The sequence below is a fragment of the Natator depressus genome, chromosome 10, assembly GCF_965152275.1.
Source record: "Natator depressus isolate rNatDep1 chromosome 10, rNatDep2.hap1, whole genome shotgun sequence".
NCBI classification, from domain to species: Eukaryota; Metazoa; Chordata; order Testudines; family Cheloniidae; genus Natator; species Natator depressus.
This window is the reverse complement of record NC_134243.1, coordinates 9,388,886-9,408,626: the sequence shown is the minus strand read 5'-3', so window position 1 is coordinate 9,408,626 and position 19,741 is coordinate 9,388,886. Positions and strand designations below refer to the sequence as shown.

General features: G+C 44.0%; 1 protein-coding gene across 3 annotated transcripts in view; it reads right to left on the bottom strand.

Annotated features, from left to right (window-relative positions):
• The window catches only part of FBXL18 (F-box and leucine rich repeat protein 18), a 37,923-nt gene that overhangs the window by 6,389 nt on the left and 11,793 nt on the right, over window positions 1-19,741 (bottom strand). Inside the window, exons 5-6 of one of the 3 annotated variants that reach the window (XM_074965152.1) lie at window positions 9,078-9,095; window positions 1,768-8,332 (exon numbers count right to left, since the gene is read on the bottom strand). The exons of 1 other annotated variant lie outside the window; for it this stretch is intronic. In XM_074965152.1, coding sequence (XP_074821253.1) covers window positions 8,176-8,332; window positions 9,078-9,095 — 175 coding nt within the window. In that variant the 3' untranslated portion in view covers window positions 1,768-8,175. Of the gene's footprint in view, window positions 1-1,767; window positions 8,333-9,077; window positions 9,096-19,741 lie in introns of those variants that run through there. One more of the 3 variants, XM_074965153.1, reaches the window with a different exon arrangement.

Below are 19,741 nucleotides of genomic sequence, written 5' to 3'. Positions count from 1 at the left end.
CCTCTCTCATGCTAGCAAGTCACTTAATTTCAATGATTTAAGCATGTGCAAACATGTAGCTACATCATTTTCAAATTTAAAAATCACACCTTTAGTGAAACAGGCACAACTCTGATTGTGGACCAGGCCTCAGACATCTGCTCTAGCAAACTGCATAGCCGTAGGTCATTAATGGAGAAACAATGATGGAAGCTGTAGTACAGAGAGGATGCAAGAATTTTTACCACCATGGTTAGAGCCTATTTGTTCTACTGTAGACAGAGGCTGCCGCCACTCCAGCTGTTACTATGTATGAGGAGGACTTGGTACAGAACTCCAAAAATACCCCTCCATCAGCCTTAGACAGTTGATGGCACAAACATACACCATCAACAACCTACACAGGCTCCTCATGAAACCAGACATCAGGATTCTATCTGAGGTGGCAAAGAGGTTATGGACCCATAGGTGCTGATCCAGGTTAATCCTCATCCAGTTGGGAGGTCACAGAAAAAGGTTTGATTAGTCGCAATTCAGACAGTTGATTATTTTTAATGCTTTCACCATTTCATTGTATTTCCTGGTTTTATTTACTAAATTTTAGATTCCCTTCTCTCTCACTCCGTTACTGCAATGATCTCAGGTCAAATGAGTCTCTGAAATAAAGATGGCGTAATTTCACTCAGCTACACAAATTGACTCCTAATACCCCCTGGGTCACATTTTGCTGCAGTCAGATTAGTCAGCTCCTTCCTGTACTGGTGAGGATGCTTGCTGGGGCACTACATTAATAAGCAGATCTTTTCAAAGAGGTTCTCCCCTCCAGCTATGGTAACAAGCACATAGGTCTCTGAAAGTTCACATTATTTAGCTTGGCTAAGGCATGGGGACTAGCTGGCTGCAATGCATTACTTAATCTACCTTGAGAACCTGGGCTCAAATTTAGGGTGGCAAAGTTCATATGTAAGTTACAGTCTCAGCCTGGTGCCAGACAGACACAAGGGGGAGGATTTTCAAGACCGGGCATGTGATGTCACCATTGTTCTCCCTGCAATAGTGCACACATCAGTTAGCAGTTACAGGTTTAACTGGTCATTTTGTGCACAAAGTTACCGTGATTAGGTGCATTTTTGCATAGGTAATTCTGAAAATCCAGGCTTGTGCCATAAGACTAAAGGTCTGGGAGTCAGGAGCTCTGGTTCTACTCCAGACTCTGCCATAGACTGAGTGAACTTGGGCAAGTCATTTCACCTCTGTATGCCTCCGTTTACTCATCTGTAAACTGGAGAGTAGTCCCTACCTCAGGCAGCATTGTGAGGCTTAGTTCATTTAGTCAAGTGCTTTGTGATCCAGGGAGGAAAGGTGCTATATAAATACAAGCCAACATCAGTCTCCATTAAATACATAACTGAGCCCCTAACTGCAAACAGTAGGCGTGTTCCAAGTCAAAACTGAAGTGGGTTAGCACAGCTGTGTCCGAACGCTTAGAACATTCCTACCCACAACATGCTTGGCTGTAGCTAGTACCAAGGTGGTCCTAAACATAACCATATAGCTTCTGTTAACTTTAAACACAGTGTGCTTCTTAGCAACACATTTCTTTCCCCGCTCTCATTGTTGTTGAAGACAATAAGGCAGGAGGCAATGAACTGGACCTGTTTTAAAATCAGTTTCACTCTTTATTTGAAATCTTTTACATGCCACAAATGCACATGAAAAATTGCACATTGATAATGTGGTTCACTATTATGAACAAAGAGCGAGCTGTAAATACAAGTGTAAAACCAGTGCACAGATGGAGCTGTTAAAACTGAGTTTGTCAGTCATTTGCAAACCGGCTGCTTGGGTTCCTGGTGTCACTTAGCACATCACAGGCTAAATCTTGATTTTGGGAGCGGCTGCCTCCTCTAGCTTTCATGTTATTGGTGTAACATACGTCTTCACTCTCATTGTAATACAATTCTCTTACAGCAAGCTGAAACAACGGTTTCGGTAACAGTTACACCAAAAAAGTGGGTGTTACTTAGAGACCAACTGTTCCTTACATGTCCCTTTTTTTTTTTTAATTTAACATTATGACAACAAAGTTTCACCCTCTGTTTATATAGGAGTGAATACAGGAGATTCAACAGAACAGGGACTTTACACTGACATTTTTCAAATAAAATTCTGACCAAAACAACATTTCCCTAGCAGCCTTGGGCAGAGTTGCAGCTTCCACTTCAAAGGACAAACTTCAAAAACAAATCCGACGTCCTAATGGTTTTGTGCTACATTACTTAATTGTCATACAGCTAATTAGCAATGCCCGATTTCACATTCTCAGTACGGAGAAGTTGTTCACATAAGAGGGGCTACTTACAAAAATAAATAAAACAAGGCACCAAGCATCCAGACTCGGATGACAGTAACATAAAACGCTACACTTGAGCATTTACAAAGCTAAAATAAAAAACATTTAGTAATTAAACCTAAATTGATTGGCCTTCTTTCAGATCTAGGAGTTTTGAATTTCCATGAGGGGTGGGGTGGGGGGGATGTACACATGTATGTATGTGTGTGTGTGTATATATATATATATATATATAGATTATATATAGATATATAGATAGTTCTCGTACATTGTAGATCTTTTACAATTCTAATTATTTCCCTATCACCAAGTAAGATCAGGATCAATAGATGGTACAAACTGACCCCTCTCCCCAAGTGTCAGGGGGAAATAAAAGACCGAGGGAGAAGGAGAAGTGAGTGTCAGAGGTCAATGCCACTGAAAACAATAGATATTGATGTCTCCATTCATTTCAAAACAGCAGAAAGGTCAATGTCTCCCTTGCTTCATGTTTTATGGCTGAGATCCTGCTGCTAACAGCAACCATGTTAATAGCCAGGCCTCATCCATCCTTTTATCATTATTTCTAACCAGGTTAGCCATTTTGAAAATTCAAAGGAAGCTGGAAAGCAGCCGCCGAGGGAGGGAGAAGAGGGGAGCTGCCCTGGAAATTAATGGAAGAGATGTTTTTCATTAGTGACTGCATCTCCCCCTACCTGGGCTCTGCTTCATTCTGGTTTGTCCCTCGCTGCCCCCGAAAAAATGAAAAAGGCCTGAGGCAACGTCCCTTCACTATTAATCATTATTCCCTCTACAACATCCCAATCGGTTTCTATGGAAATGATTCTCCTGCTAGAGAGCCCTGGCTGCCTATGCATGTAATCGAACAGGGAGGCAGCCTACAGACCCTGCAACGGAGAGAGATTTTCCTCTGCAATAGCCAAGTCATGTAAACGTTGCTCCTTTTACAGACTTATTCTCCTCCAGGTAAGAGTGAAAGGCTTTGGCTGTACATGGCATCAGCCAGGATCAGCGCTGGATTTAGTCTCCCATGAGCAGATCAGACAAACTACCGCATGACCTGGAGTATTAATTTTTTGGTAAATTAAGTATCGGGATTTTGTTTCTGAAGTGAGGAGACCCCACTGCAAAAGGTGAAAGGCTGGACCTACAAGGTGCTGAGCACCCGCAATTCTCACTGGGATAAACAAGAGTTGAGGGCTCTTGCCAAGCCCTATAATAGCATTCATCTGCAAGACTTTCATCCCTTCCTCTCAATACGAGGAGAGCAATGGAGAATTCTTTTAGCCCATAGTCACTGGCAGTCACGGGGCAGCCCGTTGCCAGCAGCAGGATAAGTCCAGTAACAGACAGTTACAGAAGATGACCGCCAACGGGAGTGTTAGTAGTATATGGTTCATGTGGTCTTTCAAGGGGAATGGATATGTTCAACAGCAGTTTCCATTGTTGGGAAGCTCCCCAATGCCCTTTTTATTCTGTGTTTTTAACTCTGTCACCTGAGACAATCAGGATATTGATACTGGGATTGCAGCTGGCTGCACCAGGGATCTGCTCCACATTGGGCCACATAAGCAAACTCAAGACAGCTGCTATAATTCATCCCATTTCCCCCCTCCTCAGTTGTTTGTCCTCCAAGACAGACAACACTTTAGAGCTTTACAATAGCCTAGTGTGAGCTGGGAGCCAGATGGGGGACTTGAGGCACAGAGAGGTTGAACAACTTGCCCAAGGTCACACAATGAGCAAGTGGCAGAGAGGAAACTGAAAACCAGCTCCCAGTCTGATTCTCCAGCCAACAGATCAAGCTGTCTCAATTCTCTTTAATCTCTTTCCTTACCGCTGATGTGCCATGCTGCACGGTGACAGGTTAACATCACTCCCTGCACTCGGGAAACCTGATGATGTGACGTATTGTTGCTGTACCGTGGGTGGGTGGGAGGGTTTTAAACAAGGTGCCAAAAGAGAGCCCAAACTGAGCTTTGCCAAAAGGCAGAGGAAGAGACCCTAACAGGATTACATCCTCTTTAAGGTGCCTTTTTTCGACTCAGGTGATATTTGGTCCAGTCAGCTTCTCCTTACCAAAAAATAAAGCCACTTTAAAAAAAGCCTAGAACCCACCAGGCAGCAGGAATGGAAAGCCACTTTGTTAAACAGGTTTTGGCATCAATGATCCTGTGACTGTAACTCTTAATTTAACTTTAGCATCCGATCCAGTTAGCGTCAAAATGCATCCATCCAAATACGTGCAAAGAACGGGAGTTTTTGGCCAGCCCAGTGTGTTTGCTAGCACTGGAGCCCACTGCCAGAGGAGCGGTCAGAGTTCTGATCTAAAAACTGGTGCTCCTTCCCTGGCCAGCTGCGGCAGCCAGTGGGAAGCGCACCTGGTGTAGTTCAGGGTGCTCAAGAGAACGGGGTCAGTCAGAAGATCGTCCCATCCAGACTTCCACAGATGGCAGGGAAGGATTTTTGGAGTGGAGGGGATGGAGAGGAAAATAAAAAAGGGCATTTTGTATCAAAGAAAAACTGAGAACAAGGATGACAAAAAGTCCTCCCCAAAAACTGCACATGGAACCTTAATGCTGACTATGCTTTGAATCCTTTATACTTCTCTGCTCAGAACATATGGTGCTACGTTTAATAGCCCAGCACTGCCAATTGGGGACTATTAGGGTGGGTTCTTTTCCCAGTGTAAACGTTGCAGAATATAAATTGTAATTAACACCGATGCCAAAATAGCACTTAGAGAAAATAAGCACATTATTAACATCTGGTGACTCCTGCCTGGAGTGCAGAAGCAGTGGAAATTCTCACTCGCAGTCAGGAGGATCTGTAGTAGGGATGCAGAGCACGGTTCCACTGTTTGGGGATGGGGATTCTTTTCAGTCCCTTTAGCACGATCTGAGGTGCGAGTGGCTGGCCTTTCCAAGCCCTTATTGTGAACGTTACGGTTCACATTAAGAACACAGAGCTGCTCACGTGAATACAGATGTCTAAGCATCATGCCAAAGGCAATACAATAATGGTTGTATACATACTCGATAAAGGGATCCACTCCCGTTTTACCTAGAGGTAAGAAAGAATACAGCATCTCTTTACAAAGGAAGGGACCCACATGAAGCATATCTTATCACACCGACACAGCCTTTAAAAGAAAGGACTAGGAAAAGCATTGACCTACTAGAACACACCTTTTTGAACAACAGAGCCGGATCTGAATCGATTTTTTTCAGCAGATATCACAGAAATCAGATCCTTCCGCCAGGGAGAAAATGGGAGCTGGAAGTTTCCTTGTGACTAGAATCCATTGAGCCATTTCTTAACGGCGCCCCATTGCTTGTTAGAAAGAGAAATCCCTGCTCAAGTGCAAAAGCGTTCTTACCTATAGCACTCAGGCACCACACTATGCACTACTTGAGGACGTTGTTTATTGGCTAGGATAGTTCCCATTATGGACTGAATAGCAGAGGACTGTCTCCAGACCTGTAACCACTCAACTTTCCCTCTGCTCCATGCTGAAGTTGCTAGGATTCAGGAGGAAAAGAAATGCAGCTTTAGTGATGCTTCAATATCTCCTCATTGCCTAACCCCCATAATCTGTGTTGGAGAAGGGATCTACTCAGCAACTGCACAGAGTGGCATCACCTGGACAAAGCAGTAACTTATTTTCCTGCCCCGCCCCCCGCCAAAAAAAAGTACATCTGATTTGTGAGGGAGAAAGGAGCCCAGCCTGACAAAGAAAAGGGCTCGACGAAGCCACAGATACAAGAAGAGGTTGGAAGAGAGAGACAGGATTCTGGAGAGAACTAGATAGAAAACAGAGGTAGGACCCCAGTGAAGGGGTAACAGCTACCTATCGACCCACCCATGCTTAATGGAAACCTCCCACAAGTCAGGGATATTTTGGAAACCTAGTTTAGTTCTGGAGCACCTCCTCCAGTGGCCCAGCTGTGAGGGCTCTGGCTAAAGCTGCTGAAATGCTACAGGGCACCTGCTTCACGTAAAAGCATAAAACACATCTGCTTATTTATTTAATAGCTACAAGACTAGCAGCTCGCACTCCCACAGCCTTGCTAGCCAATCCGTCCCGTGGGAAGGGAAGGGAAAGGAAAAGAGAGCTTCGATCTGGAAGTCCCACTCAGTGAAGGGGCTGCTGAAAAGTAAGTGTACAGAAAGATAAGGCAAAAATTAACAACTTGATGCTCTTAAAGGTAAGGGTGAGCTCTAAAGCAAAGCAGAGTACAAATGTGCTCATATGGATTAATCTGGTAATATGCAGTCTCACTCTTAATAAATGGCTAATGCTGAGAAAGCATCAATGAGCACACATGTAGTTATGTCCTATTTGTACACCTATGGGTTGCATCAGGCTGGCCCATGATTTAACGTGTCAGACAGGATAAACAAGTCTGGAAATTCTTAAGCAGTGGGAAGGGGACTAGAGAATAGTGTCTGAAGCCTGCATAAAGATGTATTCTGCGATCCAATCCGCCCTTTGAAACCAGGATGTTTTTGACACCGTTCCCAATAACCTCTGCTTATGAAACTATGGCACTGCTGTAGGAAACACTGACTAGCTGATTCTGTGATGTCACCCACAGAAGTACTGAGTTCCCAAGCAGTGATGTCACAGCACAGCTGTTTAGCATACCACTGGATAGAAACTGTTCAGACTCAAATGGATAACCTCTAAGGAAAAGATTAGCCCCACATTTGACCATGGAATATTCCACTTCAAGGGAAATCCTACCACCACCCAGAACGTTTGTACTAAATACGTGCACTTTGGCTTTTGGCACTGCGATTTGACACTTTAGAAAGTGCTAGATCAATAAGGCACTCTGAAAAGTGATCCAGCCCACTACAAATTCCTAAGGACATTCAGTAGAGCAGGCAAGGCTTATGAAGTTACCCTTTGAAAATGCTCCATATAATCTCTGAAATTAGTGTGTGCTCATCCACATGATTTAGGGATAGAGCTGGTCCACTAGGCTCCCACCTACACTGAAAGTTGGAACAGTGTTCTAACGTCTCTAGACCACTGCTGATTTATTTATTATTTTTAGGGTAGATGGGATTCAGGCTGGAGATTTGGTAACACGGAGTTTGTGAAATCTAGAGGGGAAACTCAAGACGCAAATGAGGAATTCTTCCCCACAAGCCAAACGGCCCAAACACTAACAGCAAGAAGAATGTAGCAATGGGCTTGAAAGGTTAACAATCATGATTTGCTACTGGGGTGGGGGGAACAAACCTGAGGTACTTCTCTCAAAAGATAATACCCTGAAATACTTCTCATCACACGTGCGTAACTATGTACACACATCTATAATAAGAGCTATGATGCATTTCATTTGAGCAATACACCTTTGTGCCCATTGTAACTGAGGGACACTAACTCACACAGAATCAGGCCCCCTACTTTGCCATTAATAACAGACTCAAGCAAAGAATGATCACTGAGGAAACAACAGCGCATACCACCAAAAGTACACAGGACCCCTACAGAAATATAACAGGCAACAAGGGGTGAAGGGTAAGAAAGGGAGCATTCTTTAAGTTGGTTTCTCTTACCTTTAACTAATATAAAGTAAAAGAGGAATTCATTATTAACCACAAGGAAATCCCAATATGGTTCCAAAAGGCTTTGATATTGTATATTCTTGTGCAAGGTCTGTTTGCCCACCACAATGTTTGCCCAGGCTCTTTTGCTTTTCAATTGCACGGATTTAAAGTGATTGTACAGCATCCCATAAGGCGGCCATAAGCTCAAGAAGGGGGATCCAGGCCAATAAGAAGCTGTTGCGCACGTTCATCCCAACTGTTCTACATGGGCTATGGCATAATCACCACCACAGGTTTGGAGGTTCCTCAGCCACTCTGCTTTTAAACAAGGTAATTTCATCCAAGTGCATCATGGGGACATCTCTGATGACCTCCGTCAAGTCCTCATGTAGTAGAGGGAAAATGATGACATTTAATGCAGGGCGGTCTGCCTGGAAACTAAACCAGATACAAGTTATTAGCCAAGGAGAAATGCTAGTTCTGCAACAAGAGAAAAAACTTGCACGGGTAGAGTAGGAGGCGGCAGAGGGGAAAGGGGAGTCTTGCTGAGACAGGAAATCAAGTTTTCCCACCTGTGTGGGACTTTATTACCTTGCAGTGGGTCCATGTGGCTAATTTAGGAGGCATCTGAAAGGAGTCCTGATCCAAAATGGAGATTGGGAACCACAACATGGAGCTCTTACAAGAGGAGGAAAGGATCCTCAGAACTTTGCATGAGACATTCCTTAGCTGAGTAAGATGCTGGTGGGTAGCCACTTAAGCTCTCACTAACAATGGCAAGTTGTACAGCCTGCAAAATCCAGACTAAATTGTCTGGGATTTGCCCTAGGACTGGGCCTGGGATTATCACTGAAGGGTCAGTTGTACAGCACATGGAGGACAAACGCTGCGGTCAGAGAAAAAGGAAAGCTCTACTATTGCAGATACTCAATGTTTATCCACGTTAGCAACAGTGTCATTTTTAATAAAAGTCACAACAGCCTGTGACAGATACACACAGTTCCAGTCTTGAGGAAACCCAAAAGCAAACAGCCACATTTGCCACTAGAATTTTGGTTTACTACCTTTTAAAATCTATTAGCCCTTTACCTCCACTCCTTTCTACACCAATCTTTTTAGCCCCAGCCCCTTCTGCTCCTAATTTTTTTGCCACCTCGTTCAGCAGACGTTGAGCATCACAGACCTTTCGATGGAGAGCAGACTGGTGTGACAACAGGAGACAGGAGCAGCAGGGTTGTAATTACAGAGCAGGAGAAAAAAAAACAGCAGAAGTTAAATCCATATGCAATATTTTTGAAATGAAAGCAGGCCCAGATAGCAAGTATATGCATGAGAGCAACCCAGAGAAGTAACAGAAGAACACAGGTATTGGGGGGAAAGGGAGGACAGATTACAGGGTAAGAGAAGACCATCAGAATGAGGACAGGTAAGTCTTTTAGCATTGATTGGCTGATTGGGCAGAGCCATGTCTAGGTTGCTGTTATTAGAATAGACATGCAACCATATCTTAAACACATGGGTTATTGCTATAACCCTGCTAGCAATCTCCCTGAGCAGTGCGTCTAGAGTTTATTCCTTAACTGTTATAGGGTAGGCTGGATCCATGTTAGAACATAAACCCACTAAGGCAGAGCCTAGTTTGACATTCAGCCTGTGAATCATGTGTCTGAACTGTAGTGGTGTCCGCTGTAGACCAAGATTATTGTCTACACAATTCTGAGCACACCCATCACGCTAAAATAATTATCCATATCATGGTGTTACAGGGCTGCAGGAGTGATCGTAAGTTCAGGTGCTAGAATCCCACATGAAACTTCAGAGTAATTGTTCCTGATTAAAGATTAATGCTGGCAGATATATCATGCTGCAGTTCGATCCACAAGAGGCTCGCATTTCTCTCTGGGTGACGGACCTAAGGAGCACCTCCCACAAACGCATTAGTGCTTCCTTCCATGCCAACTCTTATGCGCGGAAACTTGTCCCGAAACAAATCCATAAACCCGTCACTCTTGCCTCCAATTCCCATCTCAGGACCTATTTCTGCAGCAATGCTTGCAAGAAATTATCCAACAAATAATGGCTAGGCGAAAGACAATTGGGTAAAGTTGGTATTTATGTAATTTGAACACTAGAATATAGCAAACATATTGGATATTCTCTCCCCACCTCAGCTCTTCATACGGTACTCATTTAAGGCCCACAATCCTGCTGAAGAAGGAACCATGTTAATAACGTCACTCCCTCCCCCCCCCATCACAAGTTCACTGGGGCTCAGTGCAGGGGTCCACCCACCCAGGCAGATCTCTTTTTAGAACTGGTGCCTTAGATTGTAAGCTCTTCATGGCAAAAAAAAAAAAAATCTCCTATTTCTGTGTTTGTACAGCATCCAGCATAGCAAAGCCCCAATCTCAGCTGAGGTCTCTGGATGCTACCGTACCACCACACAAACGACAAACTATATTTATACATTCGTTAAAAAGTGGGACTCTAACCAAGTTTACACAATTTGCCTCAGAGTACTGGAAAAATACACATTAAATATGCCTTCCAAGAAGCCGGATTTATGGAAATATTTTTTGAAGAGCTTTGAACTTGATCTGCAGCAAAAAAAGCCAAAATATGCCTTTGAATTTTGTGATTTGTATTTTTTTAAAACTGGAAACTGTATGTTGCTCTGAAACTTATAAATTGCCTACCACAGCCAGTTTATGCCTGCAAATTCTTTCCATGTTCGATTCGCACAATTTAAAATGAAACGCACATGGTTTACCATTATTCTCAGCAATGTGTGCGTGCAAAGCCGCTGCTTTAGCTGCACATTTCAAAACAACTTTTAACGAGCTGCTGTCATAATGCTCAAATGGGATTAGCATTTCCCAAAAGCAGACTCCTCTACAGATGCTGTATGTATGTTCCTTCAGTCCTCTGCCGGAAGGCAATTCCATTCTTCATACACCTGTCCAGGTGGGCTAGATTAAGTGAACAGCACTTAGTACTAGCACTAAAAGACCCCAGGCATGGGGTGGAGAAGGGGAAGAGATTGAGTTAATGAGTTGCAGCATAGCTGCTGTAATCTTCTTGAAGATTCTTCCCTCATTCCACACTTGGATGAATTTCAAACTGGATCTACCTCTGAAAGTCTATGGTGTGGTTAGTGAAAACCTGTCAGATGGAGGGAGATGTGGATTTGGGGAGACAAAAGAATTGCAGCTCCAGACTTGAATCCCTGTTCTATTCCAAGGAAAACAAGCCAAAAATTGTGAATGTTGCTTGCTTTCTCCTACAAATCAATCTCCAAACTAGACTCATCATGATTAATTACATGAAAGTAAGTTTTCTATGCAATTGACTAGCTGGCTCTTTAATATTTATCCTTGGGGGGGGGGGGGGGAAATCTCTGAGATAACAAAGAAAAGGACAAGCTTTCCATAGCAGCCTCTGATCCAGTATACTTAGCCTCAAACCAACAAGAGCCCAGTAGTGCTTTATGCAAAAGCACGTTTCTGAAGATTATGTAAATTTGGATGTGAACATCTGCAATTGGCTATAGTCATCCCTGGAGCTCGAAAATGGACACACCGATTGTGATGCAGGGCACACGTAAAATTCATTCTGGCATTAGAAAAAGCAGGACCCTTGCCTTCCTATCCCGTCCTTTAATTACACCTAATGTACTGCAAAAGGCTGTTAGCAAAAAAGGGTTAATGGAGCTTTGTTGCCTGCCCCAAAATTATGTCAGAGCGAGTGTGGACTGGGCACAGTAAGAATATTTTCAAAGGAACAGTCTGGTAAATAACCTACACTACAATCTCAATTATTTCCAACTGGCACGGCAGGATCCAATATGTAGGTCATGGACAAAGTCAAAAAGGAAGGAAAAGTTGAAAGCAAATCTGTACTTCAATCAGATTTCCTTGATTTTCTGCAGGACAAAAGAGTCACTAGGCTGAATTCATTATCTCATGGCAAACACCCATATATGTGTTGTCAGATGTACTTTTAAAGTGGAAACAGAATGAGCCCCTTAAACTCCACCTACTAAAGTTGCATAGAAAGGACAGCTGAGAACAAGCGAAGTTTAGCAAAGATTATGCAACGCTAGGGCACAGATTATTAAAACCTCAATTTAGTTATTTGCATTGCAGTAGCTCCCAGAGACTGTCATTAGAAAAAAGGCCCCAATGCGGGAGGCACTGTACCAACTTATTTTCTCTTGGTTACAAGGAGGAACTTTGAAGGGACTTGGTGACATCCTGCATTGAAACAAATCTCCCAGAGACCTCCAGAGGAATATAACAAAGGTTCTGTATGTTACACATCTTCTGAATTTGGCACATCACTTCACACATACCAGTAAGTAGGTGTAAGGGCAGCTAAGCTGGTATAACTTACACAACGAGGGGATGGAGGAGAGGTGTGTAGCACGAAAAGCAGCTAAAGGACTCCTCCTCTAGCTCCTCTGCTAAAAGATTACGGCAGGATCCATGAATCCACAAATTCAGGACCTGGGCTAGGAGGGTCACGAAGACACCAAATTTAAATCCACGGGTGGGGGTGGGGGGACAGAGGATACCATCTAGGAGTTTTGGGACCCTACATGGAGACTAGGGAGGAAGAAGTACTGGTAGGGAGCCAGGAATGCCATGATTTGGGGGGAGCAGGGTACCCTTTAGTTGAACTGGATTCAGTCTCCATTTAGAATTAATCCACTATTCTTCCAATCCTACCATGCTCTGGTTTACCTTCTGCCAGCCTCTCAGCGCGTAAATTATACAATCTTAGACTCCTTTACACCCACTTACCATTTTGTAACAGCACTTACACATCACTTCGAACTTTGGAGCATTACTTCAGAAAGCAGCTAATTAACCAGGAAAGGGGAATTCAGTACAACTCAAATTTTGCCCTATATCTGGTCATATCAATTTGTTTCAGCCACATGTGTACATATGTGCACGCTGTTTCATCTTAAACCAGAAACTCCAGCAGTTTTGTTTTCACTGGAAGAGACACTTGTGATTTAAATGTCGGGCTGAAGCCTATAAGCGATGCCAGGGCTTGAAATCCCCTTTCCTGAAGCGCGGCATGGCAGAAGCTACAAAGAAAACATGAGCAGCAGGGCACACAGTTCATAGTGGATTAATTTAGTATTAAAAAAGATTGCGAGCCAGAGTGGCAGACAGGTCATCTTAAGTGGCATGATATATATGCATTTTTCTCCTCCTTCCAATCACACCAAGCATACATACCATTAGGGTCTGCTGCTTGGGTCCTTTCCAGCACATTACACTGGCACTAGGAAATGTCAATCGTCATATCCTGCTATGACAGTCTCCAAAACAAACATGCACGCATGCGCACACACATCTCCCTACCCCAATAATTTCTATGGGGCTAATTTCCATCCGTACCAAAGCTCTGGCTCCTTGGAATGTGCTGGTATAATTATCCCCAAGGTGCCTTCTTTCATGAGACAGAGAGCTCCATTTACATCTACCTGTCCTTCACTGAGTCTCCCGAGAGGGGTACAAAGCTGGTTTGTAGCCACTGTAAAGTGGGCCAATTCCCCCGTGCCATTCTTGCTGTGGACCCCTTTGGTATATCAATGATTAGCAGACTCCAGTTCATAATCCCAGAGCAGGAGTTGCAGTCAAGAGCTTCACAGGAAAGCAAGATTCTTGGGTTCATTAAAATACCCACAATTTGTTCATATTCAGCAAAACCAGCCACATTTACAGAACAGCTCTGTTTTGAGAGCGCTTTCCGGTAGCTGGGTCTCTTCATCCCCACATCTGCTATGACCGAGCTGTCCCCAATAGCATCCTAAGGAACCCCATAATTTCCCTCATTTTAAGACTCAACTACAGCCTCCAAACTCTGACCAATGGGTGTGGACAGGACTCTTTGGAAGCCAGTCAAGTAATGACAAGCCAGATTATCCTGCTGCTTGTCCCTAGGTTTCAGTGACACAATGTCATTTCCCAGCAGGGAAAGGATAGTGTTGTGGGTAGGAAACGTGAACAGGGAGTGAGATCTGTCACACTCACTGTCTGAGCATGGGCAAATTACTTCATCTCTCTGTGCCTAGGTTTCTCCATCTGTTAAATGGGAATGATACATCACTAACTCCACATGGGTGCCATGAGGCTTAACAATAGAGTGCTTTGAGATTCTGGGGTATTGAAGAAGTGGAAGTTACTATGCCCACTGAGCTGCAGACCAAGCAGTCAAACATGAGTGGGCAGTGGAGATTAAGAGACGAGAACCAAAGGAAAGATGCCAGCGCACCCCGCACAAGTCCTAGAGCTGCACTCTGCCAGAACAAGCTGAAACACATTGGGAAGTTTTTTCTTAACATCTTCCGCAGATTAAGATGTTATTGCAATAGCTGCTCAATTAAGTGCATTTCCTACTTTGGAAACACATTAAAGCTACGTTTATGTTCAAACCTCTTCATACCCACGTTCATGTACGCAAAGAGGCACCAGGGCAGAGATTCCACTAGGACTGCATAGCCAGGAGAAAGCAAGAGATCATGCTGCACAGGCCACAGGGCTATAGATCTATTTGCGGAAGACTGTGTCCAGACCACGCAATCCTCTAACACTTCCCCAACTGAGTACCCACCACAGCATGCATACAAGTAATTAGGAGGAGTGGTGCAGGCTAACAACAGGAATGCAGCCAGAAAGGGGATAGATGGGTGGCCCCAAAAAGAAAATATTAAAATGCCATCAGGGATGCACCTACAAATCAGATCAGCTTGCCCATAGAGGTGTATCCGTATCTGGCCCATGTCGAAGCTAGGCAGTACTCATGATGGTTGCAATACCATGCCCAGAATACAGTCAAATTTCACCAAGCACTCCAACAGGTAATGTAAGCGGACAAGGATGCAGTTTATTATTAATTCAGTCTGAGACAGGATGATTCAGGGGTTTCTAAGAGCAGGAAACAAACAGATAATGAAAGCTGGAACAAGGTTTGAATGATTCACTATGCCAGTCTAGCGATACATTAAGCCTTCTTGCAATCAGAGGCAGAGACTGAGTCCACAATATGCTTAGGCTAGTGAAGTGGGTTTGGCAGCTAACGTGCCAACACTGGGTTCACAAAGAACAGCAGTGTACTAGGGGGTCGTTTTTCAAGGTCAGAAAGAAGTGGAGAGAAGAGAAGGCAAAGACTCAGCTTTCAATCTAGCATAAGCCATAGGCAGTAATACCCGCTCTTTGCAATGTCAAGGTAATCGCAACACCCAGGTGGGCAGCATAGAAGAGAATGGTGGAGAATTCTGCAGAATACACAAGGAAGATTTGTAATTTTGCACTAGCTTCTCACCCTCACAGGATTTCAACACCCCCCCCCCCCGAGCTTTAGCTCTGCAAGTCAGAGGTAACATCCATAGGAGCCATTCAGAGTTTGAACCAAAATCGGAACTGAGCATCATGCGGAATAAGAATCCACTGGGTCAAAAAAGTGCATTCACTAGAAAGAGATTGACCAATTGGGACTTTCAGAGACCAGCTACAATGATTAATGGGGTGGAGGGACTGACATCTGAGGAAAGTGAGAATTAAATAGTCATAAGCTAGACTAAATGACAACTAAAGAGAGTCAGGGAGAGGGGAATTAGGTAAACATTTTAAGGGTGTAACCGTCAACACAGGAGAAAGTATTTAGGAGGATCCAAGAGTTTAGAAAAGGATGAAAGTGAGCAGAGGAAGACTTAGGCTAAATACTAGGAAGTCTCCTAACAGGGAGGTCTAATCAGACTGTGGAATAGCCATGCCAGGGAAGTGGTAGGAGTCCTATTGCCGAAGGCCATTCAAACTAGACACGGCACTCCATTTACAATGCTGGGAAGAACCCTACACTGGCATGGGGTTGGAAAAGATGACTTGGTAATTCTTTTCCTCCCCTCTCCCCAGTCTCCAGTTCCTAGGATTCACAATTGGGGCTGGGAACAGTGGTGGCTAGAGGAATAGAATTGTGGAGTCAGTCACTTTGCAGCATTGGTGTACTACTAAACACAACATTTTAAATGCACAAAGCACTGCATAAACAATCTTCAGCACCTCTATGGAGACAGGTAACCAATACAGATGGAAAAACAGAGGGAGAGAGGCTGACTTGTCCCAGGCCAACAGCAAGACAGTTATATAGCCAGGATTGGAAAACAGGAGCGTCTGGCTCCCAATTCTGCATCAGTCCCCCGGACCACCTTGTAACTAATGCTGCTAGAGTAGCTGGCCACTCCCTCGCTAGCCAGCAGACTTCAATAGTCGCAGCAAGTATAGGGTACTACAGTAATGCATTCTCGAGACAAATAACTGTACCAGGCAGTGCAATCACCACCCTTCATCACATACCTCTTCAAAACACTGCAGTTAGTCTGAAACCACAAGCTGTCCAGCTCTAATCTGACATCTCAGTCTTAACTTAATGATCCCATTACTATAAATATCATAACTCTAATGTATTCCTTGATGTTTTAGCTTTATATTCCAAAAATCCTCAATGATACTTCTCTCTGATAAAGGCCTTTTTAATCGCTGAGATATAGTTGCCTTTCCATTCTATTTCTATGGTGTCTTGTCAGGGACTTTTCAGAGATTTCTGCTATTTACTATTGAAGCGTGGCTGAAAATTGCTGCAGTGATAGGTGCTATAGGTGTAATATTCTAAAGACTGAGTATTACCAGTTGCAAATGATTAAAAATAAACTGGGGGAGGGGGAAGTCTCTGGAGCCAGTAAGACATTTGCCAAACATTTAATACCACACCTCTTTCTGCAGTCCATTCTTTCGCTGGTAAACTCTGCAGGAAAAGGAACTTCTCTTCCGCATTTGTGAAGTACCATGCCCACTAATGGTGCCATGTAGAAGTACTATGCAAAAGTGATTTGAATTCCATCCTTTTCTGCAAGATTTCTGGGGTGAAGAACTACATGGCCCCCAACACACAAAAAAGTCAACATTGGTGGTAGATCTACTATATACCACAGCTCTATCTAGTGGAGCTTTATGAGAACTACAATTCAAAAATCTACTCTGGGAAAGCAGCTTGGAGAAGAAAGCAATGTCCTAACGCTATGGAAGTGTCTGGCTGTAATAGGATCTGACACACTGGCTATGTACAACTATTTTTAAAATCTACAACAAGAGTTAGTAAAACAAATCCCAGAAGGAAGCATTTAATTTTGCCACCTGAGGAAACTTTCTTGCTCAATAGAATTAGTCAGACTGGAATCTAAAACCGTCATGCTCCATATTCATGAAACATAATATTTACAGTACGGTTCTAGAATTAACACGTGGAGCAGTGTTAATGGAACGCCTACTTAAGTAAATGTAATGCCCACCTGGAGTGAAATATTTCAAAAGTGTATTTCTGGTCGTGGTAATGTGCAAATCTAAAAAGGAAACAGCAGTATTCTCATTCGCTCCATTTTTAGCTAGGTACTCAGATGATCGCCATCACCAAAGAATCTGGGCCTCCCACAATCTTTTTATACATTTATTCTCACAACATTCCATGAGGTAAGGCAAAGCCACGATCCCGGTTTCACAGATGGGGAATGGAGACACAGAGATACTAAGTGATTTATCCAAGCACACATAGGAAGTCTGTGGCAGCACAGGGAACCGAACCTGGGTTTCCCAAGTCCCAAATTAATGCTCTAATTAATCCCTTCCTTTCCTAAGAGGGACTCGTGTGTGCTTGGACAACATGAGAAGTGAATGATACAACACCCCTCTTCCCCCATCCCACCCCAAATGCCAAGAAACATATTTGCTTACAGTGATGTAGTTAGTCTCCTCTGCAGTTCAGAGGAGAATGTGGCCTTGTCATCCTGTTTGCTGAACTATCGGGGGGGGGGGGGGGGGAGGGGGGCTCCATATCAGTTCTACGACCTCTACTGTGTGCCAATGCAGTGGACACAAAATTATATCAGAGGCATCTGGAGGAAAAAGGTGACCACCACAGCCAACACATGGATAGCAAACAGGTGAGGGAAGCTAGAACCGAATACCATAAACATACCAATGTTTAAAAGCTCACAAATATGCATCTACATTAGAGACTGAAATAAACTACATGCACAGAGACCATTAATACTCAGCTACCAACTGGGACAACTATATTTCTGAAGCTGGCTACCCGCCAACATTTACACAAAACCTTCCAGTTATAAAGTTGTCAAGAGTCAGGACCCAATATATTCCACAGCCATGGAAGGCACCCCCTACCACAGAGCTGTGCTCCAAAATTTAAGTTTTCGTTTAAAATAAAAATGATTTCTACCCCTTATGATGGGAAGAAAACCTTGAAAACATGAACCAAACGTAAACTGAGGTAGCAATCTCTTTTTGACTCTGTAGACAGCCTGACACAATAGCTCTGAGAGGTGTGAACTGTCCAAATCTTATGATTGACAATAATTTAAGTTTCAACATTGTTAGCTATTTCACTAATCATTATAGCATAAGCATCCAATCACTGTAATACCTCTTCCTCACTAATGACAAAAACCCCAACTATCCCCCGTCAACTGCCAGTAAACCCAGCTTCACCCCTGCAACTTTTATGTTACAACTGTTCTGTTCATCTGAACATCTCTAGTGCAACAAAGATGTTGGGACATAAAATAGAATTGAATACCAATGCATTCAGAGAGGGTACTGCACTGATTTAAATATGAAAATTCATTTGTTAAAAGCCTACACTTAAGACAATGAGATGATCCTGCTGTAGAACTCCCAGCTCACGTCATAGTGCTGCAGAATCCAGGAACCTTACCACAGAACGAATTCCATGAAAAGCTGGGCCTACACACCTTCTTGTCTATAGTAGCCACAAGACTGAAAGGACACAATTATCAACCTCTTCATCTCTACCAACAGGAGCTAAACTTCTGGTCCTCCCACTAGTCAATCAGCAAGTTAGGCACAAATATGATCCCCATTGTACAGATGAGGAGAAAGTTGAAGAGAATTAACTGAGGACTTAAAGCAAGGCCATACCAAGCTGGTATTGAAACACCAGAGTTCCTGGCTCCACTCCCCCTGCAGTCCATCTACCAGACAAGGATTCTCAAACTTTGGACATTTGAACAGTGTCTCCTAAACACCAACATTCCTCTTTATGATTATGGGCCACCTCCCCTCCTGCTGACAGTCAATCAACATCCCTGTGAAGGCTGCAGCAATTACCTACACAGAAAAATAGTATTAGAAAAATAATGTATTTTCAGCTTCTTCTAAATGCAACTCAGCAGCTGGAGAGAGAAACAGCACCACACGACCAGTCCGCTCGCCCCGGATCACCAGCATGCGACCATGGACCAGTGTCCAAATATCACTGCTCTAGACCATGTTTTTGAGCACTCCAAACTCTAAAGGCTCCAGCAAGAGCACCTCTGCAGCTTTAACAGTAAGCTTTTCCAGAGTCGCCCTTCAAGTCTCCAAATCCCTTTAAAACAGGGATGGGCAAACTATGGCCTGCGGACTGCATCCGGCCCATCAGAACTTTTAATCTGGCCCTCGAGGTCCCACCAGGGAGCAAGGTCGGGGGGTTGTCCCGCTCCGGTGCTCCAGCCGGCGAGCGGAGTCGGGGGCTTTCCGCACGGCTCCCAGAAGCAGCGGCATGTCCCCACTCCGGCTCCTACATGTAGGGGCAGCCAGGGGGCTGTGCAAGCTGCCTCTGCCCCAAACGCTGCCCCACACAGTTCCCATTGGCCGGGAACTGGGGCCAATGGGAGCTGCAGAGGCGGTGCCTGCAGATGAGCCGTGCCTCCACATAGGAGCTGGACAGGGGAAACATGCTGCTGCTTCCGGGAGCTGCTTG